The sequence below is a fragment of the Motacilla alba genome, chromosome 9 (assembly GCF_015832195.1).
Source record: "Motacilla alba alba isolate MOTALB_02 chromosome 9, Motacilla_alba_V1.0_pri, whole genome shotgun sequence".
NCBI classification, from domain to species: domain Eukaryota; kingdom Metazoa; phylum Chordata; class Aves; order Passeriformes; family Motacillidae; genus Motacilla; species Motacilla alba.
This window is the reverse complement of record NC_052024.1, coordinates 20,871,197-20,887,625: the sequence shown is the minus strand read 5'-3', so window position 1 is coordinate 20,887,625 and position 16,429 is coordinate 20,871,197. Positions and strand designations below refer to the sequence as shown.

Sequence of the window (16,429 nt, the reverse complement as noted above, 5' to 3'; positions counted from 1 at the left end):
TAAGCCAAACAATTACTATTTTGGTTACTCAGCAAGCAATGCATTTTTAATGTGAAACGCTACAAGTGACTGAATTAACTTTTTATTGAAAATTGTCTTGTGTGGAGGCCAGCCAAGCCACAGAAATTGGTCACATCCCATAGCTAACAGGCATAAATGCACAGAACCTGAGGGCACACGTGGCCTGGGGGAGGAATTGGGTCAGCCACTCCTAGGTGGATTTTCTTTCCCCTGTGATACCTTGCTCAGCTGGTGCCTGAGGCGGGAGCAGGTCTTTGCTGGAGCACTTCTGCTCAGGGCTGTGGGCATTGCCCTGGGCAGGGCTGATCCTGCATGGCACAGGTGGCACAAAGAGCCTGTGCCATTCCTCTGCTCCAGGGTACAGATTTCTCTTTGTGGTTTAGAGTAAAGACACTGAGATGTGATGAGAGCCTCTGGAGTGTGGGCAATCCACAGCAGAGTCTCTTCTGCTGGTGCTGCTGGGGGTGGATAACCCCAGCTGATGGTGTGGGAAGCAGATGAGAGTAGCAGCATCTTGCAGCAGGTGTCTCTGGTGCACGTTCACTTATGTCATACAACATATTCATCACAGATATTGCTCCATCTGTGTGCCATCAGTCAGTTTAGAGAAAATGAGGTTCTCAACAACCTGTTTGTTGTATGAAATTAAATGATGCTTCCTTCATGCTTTTCTACCTCGTGCATGCCAGCATACAGAGTCAAAGGGATGGGAATGGTTCTTACGTGGTTGTATTTTTTAATTTAAGAAATGGCAGAAGTTTTTTGGATGAGCTTCAAGAAAAGCTTGGTTCCTAAGTCTGGATTGAAATTTGGCTGGTTGACTATTCTCCAGAAATACAACTCTGGAAAAATTATAACCTGAAAAATGTTTTTCAGCCTAGGCACATTTCCACCTTCCTACATCTGTTTTTACATGCTTTGCCTGTGGTGTTAGGGGCCAAGTTATGCATATCCCAGAGCTGATTTGTGTGGATGTATAGACCAGCTCTGTAACAGAAATAAACCCCCTGCCCTATGATTTGTCCTGAGCAGCTACCTGTTACGAACAGAGCAGCTCCTTTGCAAATGTAGGCCAGTACAGCAGGTTCCTGCAGAGTACATGTCTGTGTGCACACAAACAGCCTCTCCACAACAGCAGTGCCAGCTGCTTTCCAAAGCTGCTTTCCATTCTCAGGGTGCTGTCAAAATCTGTGGTAGAAATTTTATGGGCAGTATGTAAGGTCAGTCCCAAAGAGAATGCTTATTTTGGTGCTTTGTGTTCCTTTTTCAATTGTTTTCCTCCCTAAATGCAGGTTATTTATTCTGTCCCTTAACCCACATCGTTATCACTAGCAGCAGTACAGCTCCCAGTGATTAGTGTGGACATCTGAGTCTCCAGGAAAAGCCACATCACCACCGTGGTTATTTCTGCTGATATTAATTTTAGAATTGTGTTTATTCATGAAGCTAAACCCCATGACCAACTGTTTTGCAGTGGGAGGACAAGCTGTAAACAGTGCTGTTTCAGAGGTGTGCCTGGTGCAGATGCTGCCTAACATGCTCCTTTCTCTGCAGGTGATAGAAGACAGCACGGGCGTCCGGAGGGTGGTGGTGACGCCGCAGTCTCCGGAGTGTTTCCCTCCCAGCTACCCCTCGGCCATCTCGCCAACCCATCACCTCCCCCCGTACCTGGCACACCATCCCCACTTCATCCACAACTCCCACACAGCGTTTTACCCTCCTGTCACTGGACCTGGGGACATGCCACCACAGTTTTTCCCACAGCATCATCTTCCCCCAACAATATATGGAGAGCAAGGTGAGCTGGGAGGAGGGGACTGGGAATGGCCTTTCACACCTGTGTTCTGCAAGGTTTAAGGGCTGGGGGAACCAAGAGTAGGAATGAGGTGGAGAACTTCGAGTGGTTTGTTACGTGGATGGAGCCTCCTTTAGTATCCTGAGGGGGGGGCTTTAGCTATCCAGAGTATCCAGTTTTAAAGACAAAACTGTTTTGGGCAGGATATTTTCAAGATTCTCACTCAAAGTGAAGCACAAAAAGGAGGATTGAATTATAGAAAAAAATCAGGAAATACCGTGATCCCTGCAAGCTGACCTGCCTTATGTTAAGAAAGAGTCATCCATGGAGGGGGAAGTGAGGGTTGTACTTAATGAAGTGTATCCAAAGAATGTACATGATATTTATGATAATTCCCAAGCTCTTTTTGAGGTAGTTTTAATTCCCAAAGCTTCTACTTCATGTTGCACTTCTCTCCTTAGGCAGCACAGCTGACACGATTGTTAAGTCTATTTATACTGGGAAGTTAAATTGCATGTAATCCAGGGTTGGCAGCTTGGAACCAGTACATCTCAGCTTGTTCTGTCCAGTCAGGCCCTGAGGAAGAAAATGCTAAATTGCTCTGAGCTTATGAAGGCTTTTTCCAAAAGATCAGTTCTGTCTGGATTTTTGCTTGTAATTTGTGTCCCTGAAACACAAAGACTGAAAAGGAAGGGAAAAACATCACCCTAATAGCAGTATTTTACACACTCATCCAGAGTAAAATTCAAAGGAGCACAGTTAATACAAAATTATTGCGAAAAAGGGTTTTCTTTTAAAAATCTCCAGGAACAGCTGGAGTAATTTCATTTGGAGATAGCCAGAAAATTGGTTTTCTGGGAAAAACCCCCTCAGTTGTTTTATTGTTCTGAGTTAACGCGGGTGAACCGTTCCCTTTCAGAAATCATACCACTATATGGCATGTCCAGCTACATCACCAGGGAAGATCAGTACAGCAAACCACAGCACAAAAAGCTCAAAGACAGGCAGATTGACCGCCAGAACCGCCTGAACAGCCCCCCCTCCTCCATCTACAAGAGCCATATAGGCAGCTGCACGACGGTGTACAATGGCTATGCCAAGAGCCACAACGGGGCCAGCAGCGGCGGCGGGGGAGCCCCGGCCCTGAAGAAACCGGAGCGCAGAGCAAGGAGCAGCCCAAAGTCAAATGAGCAAGACCCACATGGTAAAAAGAGGGCTTTATTTATTTATTTTTAATTCCTTTTTATTGCACCTTTCCGGCTTGTGACCTCCTCTGTGTGGATCCAGTGGCCGTGCCAAGAAACACTCCCACCCACGCGTTAATACGGTGTGAACTTCAATCCCAGCGCTGGGCTTGCTAGGCTGTGTTTGTTTTGTAAGGTGAGCCCAGTGCCTCCCCATCTTTTGGGACTGCTCCCTTGGAAGATGCAGCACGATTCTCTTGTTATCTGCTGGAAGCAGAAATGTGTTTTATGGGTGAGGTCTCGGTTTTATTTTGCTTTTCGGAGAGGCATCTCGGCACTTCACAAAAAAACTTCATGGACAATTTAGCTATAACCAAAATCTGATTACCAGGAATCACTATTTTGCATATCCTAGGTTAACCTGGTAAAGTTATTAGAAAGTTTAGAGGTGATGACTGAAAACCAAGGGTTTTTTAATGTGAAAATTCAGTGAAAGTAAGATTAGGTGAAAACAGAACTGAGAAGAAATTTCTTAATGTTAGCCATTGGAAATAGTGGTCAAATAAATCTGGCTACTTTTGAAGTAATTTTTCTCAGCATTTTCAGAGACTTGCCATTTAAAAATTTAAAACTTTAGATGAACAACCCAGTGCTTTAGTGTAATCAAATCTCATTTATCACAAGCCATTCTGCACACAGCCAGTTCTACCTAAATTTAGTTAGTAACTTGTTATAATCCCTTATCCCTACCTGCCTTTCTCCTCTCTGCTTGTCTCTTTGCTGATTGCTACAGCAGCTGCTGCCTGAACAAACCTTGATGTAGTAACCAAAGCAGCATGTCCAGGATATTCATAATGTAGCACACTCTGAAATATCTTGAGTTACTTTATGCATAAAACACAGGTTTTCCATTATCTATGTATAGTGTAAATTTATATGCCTCTGTACTTTTACATGTGAGATATAACTGAAAGAAAATAGTTATGAAAATTACCTGTATCAATAGCCAAAGAGGGGGAAAAAATGCTGCTGGCATGGTAAGGAATGAGGATTTGCAGATGTGCTTCAGGGTCTTTAGAATTAGCAAGGAGCTGTATTTGGGAATGCTGTAATCCAAGAAAATGAATCACTGCATTAGACTTTCTAGTTATTTCTAACTTTCTAGTTATTTCTTGCCAATCAGCTTATGCAAACTTTAGTATTCTTATTTATGTTTAGGTATTTGTTTGAGGTGGAATACAGGAGGTGTTTGAAGCACGTGTGTGAAAGACCTGGAAAAAAGTATAGTCTTACAATATCAGTTCAGTAGGTACGGAGTTAGCCTGGCTGATCACTTCTGAAATAATCTAGAAATCATTTAAAGCATCTTATCTAAGGGTTTCCTGCAACCCTTGTGTTTGTCTAATTCATTGCTTTGGACTGGTCTGCTGTGCTGCAGCTGAAGAGCATGAGGGCTTTTAAAATGCCAAGAAAATCAGTGGAGTCAAGGCTACAGCACGTCCAGGTCTGTCAGGCAGAGAGTGCCTTCAAACTGGGGACAGCAAGGGATGGAGTCCTCCCCCAGCTCTGGGAAAGTCCCTAACAGGAGGCTGTGCAAATAAGCATCCCTTGTCCTACCCTCCTGCCTTTTAAAATTAGGTTCTGCATCTGCACCAGAAGTGGCAGCCCTGGAGTTGCATCAGCTGCTCTGCAGCAAGTCCATGGCCAGAGCAGGAATTTTTTTCATATTAAAAGGAAAAAAATGAAAACTATTGTGGGCTCAAATGTGAGGTTCCTGACATCAGTGTATTATTATAGTCATACGTGTAAACTTACATTCAGATTTCTGCAGATGGGTCACAGAGGTTTCTTAAAGGCTCGCATGAAGCAGCTCCCTAAAATAAAATAAGTTCCCCCTTGATATTTACAAGCTTCTACTGCTTGTTCTTCTGTTGCTTTGTATTTTCCTCCTCTGTTTCTTCTTAAATTATTTGGGGATTTACTGGTGAATGCCTGACTAACCTGGCCACACAGGTAATTAGGGTGAGAGTTAACAGCAGTCTGGGCACAGTTGCTAATTTGATTTCTGCTGCTAAGGTGACAGTGTTTAGAATAGCCAGAAAAAAAGGAATGTGTCAGAAGCAGCAAGTAGCAAAGGGGTTTAAACCTACAGGTTTTGTGGATGTGTATCTGTTCAGCCTGCTAATAGTTAAAAACTTGATGGTGCTGTGTGGCTGCTTCCAAAATTGCAGAATAGCCTGGAAAACCTATTTTTAGATACATAAATATATAAAAATGTGTATATATATGTATAAAACTTGTGGACAAGTCTTTATTTAGAAAACCACTTAACCAAAAAGCTCTTTAGGAGGGGAGTAGGAATGTATGAATTTGCAGTAAAACTTGGAGTAAGGTGAAGGAGAGCTGGACCTGAGGGCTTTGTTTGCGTGGATTTTTGAATTGGGGTTGTGATATGCTTGATGGCCTATCATTTCCTATCTGGCTGTGGGGTGTGTGTGCTCCTGCAGTGGAGCTGGCTTCTTTTGGGTGTTTGGATGATGGAGCAATGCTGGGATCCAGCTGCTGGCAAGGGAGGGGGCTTTAGGAGCCCCAGACACAGCTGGAGCAGGCGCTTGCACAGGCTCCGCTCTGGTTGCTGCAGAGAACAGCCTGTGTCAGTATACAGTGCTACAGCCTGACAGTGATTGCTGTCCTTAGGGATTGGGCTGGCTGAAACAAAATTTAGGAGCTGCCTGAGTGCTGGAAGTGTGGGTGGGAGCTCGCCAGGGGCACCTCTCCCTGCAGTCCCAGCTGCTCCTGGGCTGATGCTCTGAGAGGCAACTGGAGTGTCTGCTTTAATCAGCAGGGAGAGATGATCCACACAGGGGATTTGTGACAGGGAAAATGAGAGTTTCTGTTCTTGGATCTGCTACCCCTGTGCTTAAGGTGGTGCTTGTCCTGCTCCTTGTTTCTTGGTAGTGATTTCTCTGAGGGGTGTGTTACTTCTTCCTTAGCACACCCACTCAGCTGGGGCTGGGGTTATTACAGGGCTGCAGCAACAATAAAGGGGATGGAACACCTTCCTTATCAACACAGAATGAGAGGGTTGAGCCTGGGGAACGGGGGAGACCTTGGACCCCCTAAAGAGGTTACAAGAGAGCTGGAGAGGGGCTTTTGACAAGGGCATGGAGTGACAGGACAGGGCAAATGGCTTTAAACTGAAAGAGGGCAGAGTTAGATGGGATATTGGGAAGGAATTCTTCCCTGTGAGGGTGGGGAGACCCTGGCACAGGTTGCCCAGAGAAGCTGTGGTTGTCCCATCCCTGGGAGTGTCCAAGGCCAGGTTGGATGGGGCTGGGAGCAGCCTGGGATAGTGGAAGGTGTCCCTGCCCATGGCAGGGGGTGGAACAAGAGCATCTTTAAGGTCCATCCCAAACCATTCTGGGATCCTGTGAATTGTATTGAAGAAAATGTCCAGTGTACAGTGCAAGGACAGCTAAACCCCTTTCCCTGAAAAATCATAGTATGTGTGATATTTAACTTAAAATTTTTTAAAAAAAAATTTTTTTCCATCCAAATCTCTTCTGCCATGGAAAATCCTGCCATGTATCAGTAACTTCCAGCTTCCTTCCAATATTAAAAGATGGAAGGGTTCCCCAGAAATCTGCTTCACCAGTGGCAGAAGAAATAGGGTTATAGATCATCAAGTCTGAATGTGATCAGTACTGAAATTAAGTAAATTACTCTGGATTATTGTTAAATTATTGTTCAGTCACCTCTCCAGTTGTGGATCCAGCCTGTGCATCTCTGCACTCTGTACAGCATGATGGTACTTTAAAAATAAGTTGGTGCTTCTATAATGCACTCTTATCCCAGGGTGGTTCTACAACAGTAACATCCTCTTTTCACTAGGAAATTTATGGTTTCAGATTGGGGATATAAGTGCAGTTCTGGCCTTTTCCATTGACTGCATCATGCTGTGTTGGGCAGTGCACTTGTAAATAAAGATTTCTAGTTATGTTGGAAATAGGCTGTTTTAAGGCAAAAAAACCAAAAAAAAAAAAAAAAGGGAAACTGATTGCTTATAATTGACTTAAAATTAAAGCAATTCTTCTGAGTGTTTCTGGTAGGATGATGGATTGTGTTTTGTACAGGTGGAAGTCTTGGAGGTATGATACTGGGATTCTGATTTAAAATCCATATTGGAGCTTTTCCACAGAGCTGTTTTAGAAACTGAATGGGACAGGAGGGAGCGGGGTTGGGTTCTTTGTGGGTTGGTGGTTTTTTTTTTGTAAAGGAGCCTTGCCATGTAAAAAGAGCTGTAAGCGGAAATCCTGTCCCATTCATGCTGTCCTTTATGAATTTCAGTCTGAGTCACTTCCTTCTCATGCACTCAGTGGCTCCCTTCTTGGTCATGCAGGGATCTGGTAGTTCAAGAAGTTCTGTGTGTGGCTGCAAGAACTGTGGGAACATAAGCAGTTTTTAGCATTCTGACAATGCTTTTGCCTATTTCCTTATAAAGCATCTTTTTTTTTTTCCTCTCTTCAAATGAGATAAAATCTTTTTTTTTCTTTTTAAATCCTTTTTGAAGTTTGAAGAGCTTAAGACAGCCAAAAGTAAACCACTTGAAATGGGTAAAAGTGGGAAGTGGGCAATGGGTTGTTGTATGTATCCTGTGCAGGAGCTGGGTGGGAGCTGGGTGCCAGAACAAACAGACCCAGCCTGAGCAGGGAGCTGCCTCCAGGCTGGTCGTGTGTGCCTTGGTGTGTGTTTGTGTGCCTTTGTGTGTGTTCCTAAACAAGGTTTTGTCCTCATTTGAGAAGATCTGGCTTCAGATCAGCCCTTCTAGCCAGAAGTGTGATGAAGATGATGCTGAGGAGGAGCCTGCGAGGTTGAACACGTCCCACATGCTGCTCCTGCCTCCTCCAGCAGCATCCAGACCTGGCAGGCACCAGGGAAGGTCGAGTCCTGCCCAGTCCTTCGGTGCCCATTCACTGACCTGTTGTCTGTGAACTCCTCCAGCTCAATTTTGAAAAGCACATTTGCTTTCCCAGTGAGGAACACTTGAGTTTGGTGTGTACTTCACTGCTCTGTGACATTGATGTGCTTTACACCTGAAGAAGGGAGGAAAAAGCATGGGAATCAATTGATGGTTCAAAGAGCTGTTGCAGACTATTGACAGATCATCAGCTTCCACTGTCATATGTGTACAAGCCTCAGAGATGTTGTTTTCCTATTGTGGAGGTTTTGTAAATCTGATTTTGTGCACTGAAGCAGCCTCTGGCTACTCTGAAAGGTGAAAACCATGGCTTCAAATTGCTGCTGCTCAAAGTTTCTCAGGAGATGTGGGTAGCTCCTTGTGCTCATTTCTTTGAGGGCAAGGCATTGGGAATACACAGAAAATGGGCTTGGCAAGAGCACTTCCTGACAATGGCGGTTTTAATTTGAAAACATTTTAAAATAAGTACTTAACTTGGCAAAGCAGAATTTCTGAGGTTAAGAAATACCCTCAGGTATCCCTGAATGTGGTGGGATGTGCTCTGCAAGCTGCTAGTAAGTGATGCAGAGTGGGTGAGGCATGAAAAACCAGAGCTGCGGTGTTCTTGGTACAGCCCCATCCTCTTCTCTCTCAATCTTCCATGTAATACTTAAGTGTACTTAGGAAAAAGTGTGGGTTTTTTTCTATTTCTTTAACTGTATCAAGTTGTTGTTTTAATCCAGAGCCTGTGAATTAAAGGTAAATTGTAGGAGCTGTGATTCAGTGCACACAGGAACAAGGCGAAGTTCCTCTTCTTACTCATTCTAGATCCTGTCAATTCTTTTCTATTTTGGTCCTGAATCCATTTTGCTTATTGAGTCATACGTTTATCTGTGCCTGTATATCCTCTAGATTTAAAAGCTTAGAAGAGTAGTTTCATCACTTTTGGTCCATGTAAGCAAAGAGGCTGAGAAACACTGGCAGTACCTGTAAATTTTATGTTCTTTTAGCTGGGAACTGATGATTTGTTACATGCTAATAGACATTATACCAATGTTATACCAATGTCGAAATGTTCTGCAGACAAAATTGGTCATAAATGTTTTTTCTGCTGCCGTACAAAATACCCCTATGTTAAATAGAGCTTCTCTGATGTCCCTGAATGTACTTGCTTCTATAAAATAAGGAGTTTCAGTAAGATATCTCCTGAAAACAATCTGTCAAGACTGACACAGTGATTTTATTAATAGCACTGAAAAAAACCACACAGAAGAGTAAAATGCATCTGTCAGGTTGAGTGAATTTTAGTATTATACCAAATAATGCAACATGAAACATAATATTTAGTGGAACCAGAGACGTGTGGAATCTTGAGAGGATAGATCAGCATCATTCATGAAATCTAAATGGTGTTACTGTTCCTACTGCATTTTTTTAAGTTTTAGCCATTAATACTACTTGTCTGAATTCTCCAGACTTACATCTCATTAGAAATAGACTTTGTGTGCTGCGTGCTGTTTTCCTGTAACTTTTAATGCATGAGAGGAAATAGGATGCATTAATTAGGGCATAGTCTGAACTTGAGAAACCAGTGTTCACTTGTGACACCCAGAATTTCCAGTGTGATATTCTCATGCCTTGACCTTATCTCCCACATCATGACTGAGCTTGTGCTTTTGTTTGTTTCTATTTGGAAGTATGCCTGCTTCTTCAACAGTCTTTATCTTTGGTATTTTCTCTAAAATAATAGGCTGTGAACTGCTCGTTCAGGCAGTAAACAAAGTCATTATGAGTGTCAGATACACCGTTTACCAGCTTGAACTCCATTAGCTGGGCCACACAGGTTCTCACCAAATAATATTTTTGCCTAATAGTCACGTAAAATAACCACTTACGTGAGCTTTATGTAGACTGATGGCTGTATTAGAAACATATTGCAGGGTTCAGGTAGAGTACATTCCCGAGTTCTGTGTGTCTGCAAGAGTTTATCCAGATCAGGCTTAATTTGTGACTTTTGTTCAGGAGAAAGAATGGCTAAAATGTTTATCCAGCATGACTGAAATACACTCTGTTGAGGGAGAAAAAAACAAATCTGTTTCCTTTGCTGTCTTGAAGCTTAACTTAAATCATGGGGGCTTTGATGGAGAAGGGTAAAAGCTAAATATCACAGATGATGCTGGAAAGCAAGTCCATGCCCAGTCCATGCCCTCCCTGCCTCTGCCTTAGCTTTGCCCAGTTCCAAACCCAGCAGTGTTTAGCTTTGAGCTGCCTGTGGGTTCTTCCTTCTCAGGCACCTTGACTAACTCTTTCCCAGAAGTTGCCTGTGTGCAAATAATTTCCAGGAATTTGCCAGCCTGTGAAATCTTGTCTGCATGTGACCTGTCACAAACAGGGAGGTATTCTCTTGCTGTGTCCATACTGCAGGAGCAAACCCAAAGTTTATGGGAAGCCTGAATGCCATGGCAGTCCCCCCTTCTTTCACAGCACAGAGCTCTGCAAGCTGGGAAGGGCTGACACAAGGAGAGAGGAGATACACTCTATTTTTATGCACTTATCTTGAAAGACTAAAGAACCAGCTTCATAACTTTGGCACCAGAAGTTGTAGATAAGGGATTCTCTTCATCAGCTAAGTGGGAGCATCTCCTAATTTAATTGCACAATATTCTCTCATCTTCAATGTCAGCTGTTCTTAAAGGCGAATGGAAATGCCTCAAACTTGGTTTTGTTCAGACTTTTTGTACCTGAAATGCAAAGAGAACACCAGGGCAGTTTGGATACAAATGCTCCAGCGTGGTTATGAGGTGCTCTGAGAACTGCTGGTCTGGGCATCCATGGGTCTGAGCCATCCATGGGGCAGAGTGGTCACCACAGTTCTGGTTACATTTCTCAGTCTCATCTGTAACAAAATAAATGTCATTAGAGGCTCCCTAATCTCCCTAGGTGTGCCAACTACAGGAAACACAGCTCAAAGTCCACTGAGGAACATGTAGGGCATATCTAGTAAAGAGTGAGGGAATCTGGCTCCAGGGCTCATGTTTGACCTTATTAGGGCTCATAAACCCTTTTGGCAGTGGTTGGTGTTTTACCTCAAAGCTGTTTTTCCCAATCCTGATCAGTTTCTGTAGGCTCTCATATTTTCATTCCCATCTGCTTTATCCCTCCCTTGCCTCATTTTGCCAGCAGGATCTCCTTGGCAGGGCGAGCTGGCTAAAGTGTCTGCTCCATCATTTATCAGGAAGTCAGTGCTGAATGACGTAAGGCACAACCTCTTCCCCCAGAGGATCTTCATATTATCTCAGGAATTTGCAGCTTCTGCTGCAACTGACAGCCCAATCCTGAGCACTGAAATCCAAACCTTTTTCCTAGGAGTTTACATAATTTATGGATACCCACCCTACAGCCAAAAAATAAATAAAATCGTATTAAGTACATTTTCATCCTGCTTAAATGCTCACTGATTAAATGCCTGTGATGGGGAGAAGAGTTGCACCAAGATCTGAGAGCTTCAGAGCAAGATAAGCAGTGTATCCTCACCAGTTAGGAGGAGATAACATGGACCACCGACAAAGGAAGGGAACTGTGTTTCCCTTATTTGGCAATATCTGGGACATGGAGCCAAAAGGGAGAGGGTATTTATAGGGAAGAGGTAGAACATTTCCTCCCTCCAGACTATAAAAAACAAAACGTGTTTAAGTCTAATGATTTAATGAACAACACTTATTTGTATAGCCAGATGTTCTGAACAATGTCAGTCTGTGTTTCCAGCTGGATTTGCAAAGGTGGTGAAATGAAATTTCATGTCCCCCTGAAGTTAATGGGATTTGTTTACTGAACTCTCTTAGGCTGTGCTTCAAACCCCACTGGTTACTCCTCCTTTTCTGAGGAAGGGTGGAATTTGATTTCTGAAGTTTTTGTGACCTTCAGTATATTTACTTTTAAGGAGAGGAGGAATCTTCGTGCAGGGTGATTCTTTGAGTTTTGTAGTTAACAGAAAGGTTAAACACTGTTCTAAAATGAAGCAGCCATTTCAATTTTCTCCAAGGTTTATAATAAAAGATGTTGTCCTGAAGCTTGAGTTTGGGTTTTGTGTTGTTTTTTTTTCTTGTTTTTCTTTTCCCCTCTAAGGAGCTGTGCTTAGAAGCAGCTGCTTTGATTTACTGCAGTTCATGTGACTTGTGCCTGAATTTCATCTCAGCAATGAAATCCAGAATGAGCTGAAATTCCTGTAGCTTTGTTGAATCCTCCCCAGCAAGCAGTAATCAGGTGGATATTTCTGTGAAATATTTTAAATATTTAGAAGGTTTCTTAGTGGTGAAACTGGCTGTGCCAATCTTCAAGATCCCATTTTGGCCTTGTCCCATACAGGGCTGCTGATTACCCATGCACTTCTTTCAGCTCACTAGTAGGAAGTTGCTACAGACATTATAGATGAGGTTTTTTTAAACATTCTTGAACTCATTCTTCCCATCTCGGGCATGAGAGGGCACAGATAAGATTACATCAGCCTTTTTGACTTCTGCATTTTATAAATTTAGCCCCCAGTCTTTATTAGACATTCTGTTTAATATCCTTCTAGCTCATATAGTCATAGTTCATCCTTCAGACATGACTGCAAAACAATTTAGGCTGGGATTGCTTGAGTCAGTTGATTGTCATCTGTCATGAGGAAGATAATTTATTTCTGTTCTGCTGTCAATCTGGAGGTGTTTGGGTTGATTTAAAGAAGGGAGGGGAAGCTCTTTGCTTTCCCCCATCTCTGAGCTCTGGTGCCTGGGCTGAGTGGAAAGAGAGAGATGTTATTTTTTTTCTGGGATTACTGTGATCTCCTCCACCACTCATTGCAATTTCATTGTATCATACTTTTCATCTGGAAAAATAGGTCAGTAATTTACATTGGTGACAGAAGAGCTTAGGTTGGGGTTCATTCGAAGAATGTTGTAACTGCAGCCCCTCACTTGGTTGCTCCTGAAAAATCCCAGTGCAGCTTTCATGAAAAATCTTTGCCTTTCTAGCAGCATGATTTGGAATGGTTGTATTTAATAATAATAATAAAAAAGCCTCAACTTTTATTCCTGTGGAATGTAACATCTTTTAAAGATGTGCACGTAGTGTAAGTAGTGCATAGAAATAAAATTTCTGCTTTAATGTAAATGCTTAGACAAAAATCAAGAACAGTGAAAAGATGACACACTTTCTACTTTTATCCTGTTTTAGGGCAAGTTTTCCCTGCTTACTTTCTCACAGAGGAGGAATAGCTTGCTTTGCTTTGACTCTGTTCCTGAGACTGAAATAGTGGTTATTGCTCAAACCCAGCATCCCACAGCACTTTGCATTGCCCTCCATGAAATCTGAAGAAGGCATTTCTTCTTTGATTCAGGCAAGGTTGAGGAGTTGTGACTGAGGGCAAAATTTGGCCTGCAGTTATTTTCTTAATTTTTTTTAGTTCATGATGGGTTCTGCTGTGCCTCTGCGTTGGAGAAGTGCTCTGCTGCCTTCCTATTGTTGTAGCAAACTCGGTGGCTTTATGAGGTTCACTGCCAAGGAAGTTGTTAATTTTGGCTGAGGAGCTCTGTTTAATCCCCAGCAAGTTTGGAACTCCTATGGAGTCTGTTTTGGCTGTGCTGTGTGATTGTTTTTCTGTGCAAATATGCAGTTCTGCAGGTTATTTTGCTAGTTTTGTGTTTGATCAGGAAAATGCTCTTATTGTGTAATAGGCAGATTAGCAAAGGGTTTTATGGCCAGAATTGCCTATGGTCATATTTTTGAACATTAAGAAGAAGTAAGTTTTGTTTTGTGTTCAATACTGGTGCCATTGTCTCCCTGCACTGGGGATGGTGTTTCAGAGGAAAGTATTTCCTCACTGACATGGGGCAGCAGACACAGGATTTTAAAAGGCACTTTAAAATGGCACTGGAGACTTGTCACTCTGCTCTTTAGGGACTGTGCTTTCCCTCTCAGCTCTTGGAGAGTGCAGAGCTCACCTCTGCCCCAGCAGGACGTGGTGTGGCTGTCCCAGCAGGGACGCTCAGGAGTGACAAAGCCATGCCTGTGGTGGGATGCAGTGGAGCTGTCAGTGACCCAGCTGGGAAGAGAAGACTAATCCTTGGTGCTGTCAGACTCGTGCTTTTTGTCAGTGCAGGGAGGAGTCGTGAGCCTCCTTGACTGTGTGTTCGTGATGCTCAGGCTCCTGCTTTGCCTGGCTGTGACAGTCAGGTGCCAGGACTGAAGGGAACCTTTTCTTTTGGAGGGGAAAATTCTCTGTAAATGCCAGGTGGTGTAATTTCATGGCTGGTGTCAGTCATGCTTTTGAGCCAGTTTCCCATTTTAAGAAGCGTGGATATCCCAGCCATGCTGCTGACCATCCCCTGCTCCTGCTTTGAGCTGGGGAAGCCTGTGGAGTTTTTCTGGCCATGTCACCCGGGGCAGCCTGGGGTGCTGCTGACAGCAAGCAGAAGTTACATCCCATCCTGAATGACCACTGGGTTCCTCAGCCTGGAGAACAGCCCTTGAGTGTGGCAAAGGCTGGACAGACAGTCACAGGGAATGAGGAGAAATAACAGGGACAAAGCATGAGATAGCACAGAAATAAATGGAAGGAATTAAGTGTAAGGAAATTCTGTGCATCCCAACTATTGTGCCAAATTCTGAGGAGTGTGAAGAACATCATTGTTCCTGGGAAAAGGTTAGTGTTTGTTGGCCAAGTTTGTAGTGAGAACAAAACATCAGTCTTCTACCTGGAAAGTGGGAGTCAGGAGCTCCAAGAAAGTTTTAGGAGGGACTTTCAGTCTCTTTGTCAAGTACTTGACTAAAAGATGGAGGGGTGGGCACTGCTTGGTTTATCTGCAAAGCTTTTATTGCCTTCCCAACCCCACCTAGCGTGCGAGCTGCTGTGACAGAATAGCAGAAGGGAAGCTGCCGAAAATAAAAAGAAAAAATATTCTGACAGAGAAAATAAGCTAAAGCAGGTCGAAATGGTGAAAAGAGAGCGCTCCAAGAGGAGGTCCTGTCTGTAAGTGGTTTGTTGTTCCAGCAGATTCAGCTTGGGCTTCCTCTGTTTCTGTGGGTTATGTCATTGTTTGGTTTGGTGTTCCTTCAAGCCCAGCCAGCTGCAGCCATCCCCAGTGCACTGCCTGTGTTATCTGCTTTGGGAGGTGTACAAAGCGCTCGCTCACGATGTCGAATGGATGTGATGGAGATGGGGGGCTGCTGTATTTTACTAAGAAAGCCTTTTCTGCCTTCTAATGGACCAACTGCGTGTTCACAGTAGGAAGTCACTCAGATCTCCAGCCAGTAAAGTAGGAGTTGTTTTTGCTGTCTTCCAGCAGTAGCAGCGAAGAAGCAGAGAAAAACAAACCCAACATGTCACTTACCCTCCATTTGTCCCTTGCATCCAGCCTTTTATTTCCCTTGCTGGTTGCTACTGATCTAATTTTCCTTCCTTCATCCCAATGAAAAACATAGATCCAAACAATAATGGGGAGCAGGGAGGATTGGATGCCCTTACATTTATTTTTAAAACACTTTTTAGCCCAGGTGACTTCACTATGTACATCTGAATGCTGCCACATCTGATCCTGATCCATGTGATAGGAGGTGCCTTTGGTTAGAGAAGGATGAGCTGTGAATTTGCATTCCAGGTATTTTGGAGTATCCTGTGCCATGGACAGTAGGATACTGAAGCAGACAAGGTGAAACTAGCAGGTCAATAGATATGGACTGGGGCCAGGACATCTCTGAAATGTGGGACTAAATTCCTGCCTAAATCACAGCGGTGTTGAGGCAAAGCACTTCAGTCATCTTTTGCTTTATTGAATCAGTGAATCAGGATGACTAGAGATTGGATTTTTCTGGTTTTAGATCTGAAAATTTGCCTTGTTGTTGTGGGATTTTTTTGCCCTTTTTTGTTTGTTTTTCTTTTTTTTTGGTACCTATATATGGTTTGGTCTTTAAGGATAAATAATGGAGGATAAACTTCTGGACATTAATTAAGGTATGTTAGCAGGACAAATCAGATAGCAACAGTGGGAAGGCACTTAGAAATGGAAAAACTGTGATACACTCATGCACAGCAATTTTTAAAGAATTAGAACACATTTTAACAATTGTATCTAAAGTTGGATAACATCAATCTCTCTACCTTTGTCAGGGGTGCCATAGTTGTGTTTTATCATTGATGTTTTTTATTAGCTTTCATGTAATGAACAGAAATTTGAAATAGTTAACATTTAAAAATCTCCTCCAGGCTTAATTAATAGTCATCCTTGGTGTATTATAGGTTCACATGGTGTGATTGACTCTTTTGAATAGAAATACTTTTTTTCACAAGTTTTTTATTCTGAAGGGCTCCCTGTTCTGTCCAGCTGGGAAGAGTTTTTGAAAGCCCGGTGTGTTCAGCGTGACACTGGATTTGCTCTTCCCAGTGTCACATCTGCAGCCTGGCATTTTATCTGTGACCCTGCCCTGTCCTGGGCT

The 16,429-nt window shown here is 43.2% G+C and overlaps 1 protein-coding gene across 1 annotated transcript in view; it reads left to right on the top strand.

Annotated features, from left to right (window-relative positions):
• Positions 1-16,429, top strand: part of FNDC3B (fibronectin type III domain containing 3B) — a 186,252-nt gene that overhangs the window by 97,703 nt on the left and 72,120 nt on the right. Inside the window, exons 5-6 of the mRNA XM_038146346.1 lie at positions 1,576-1,819; positions 2,736-3,020. Coding sequence (XP_038002274.1) covers positions 1,576-1,819; positions 2,736-3,020 — 529 coding nt within the window. The remainder of the gene's footprint in view (positions 1-1,575; positions 1,820-2,735; positions 3,021-16,429) is intronic.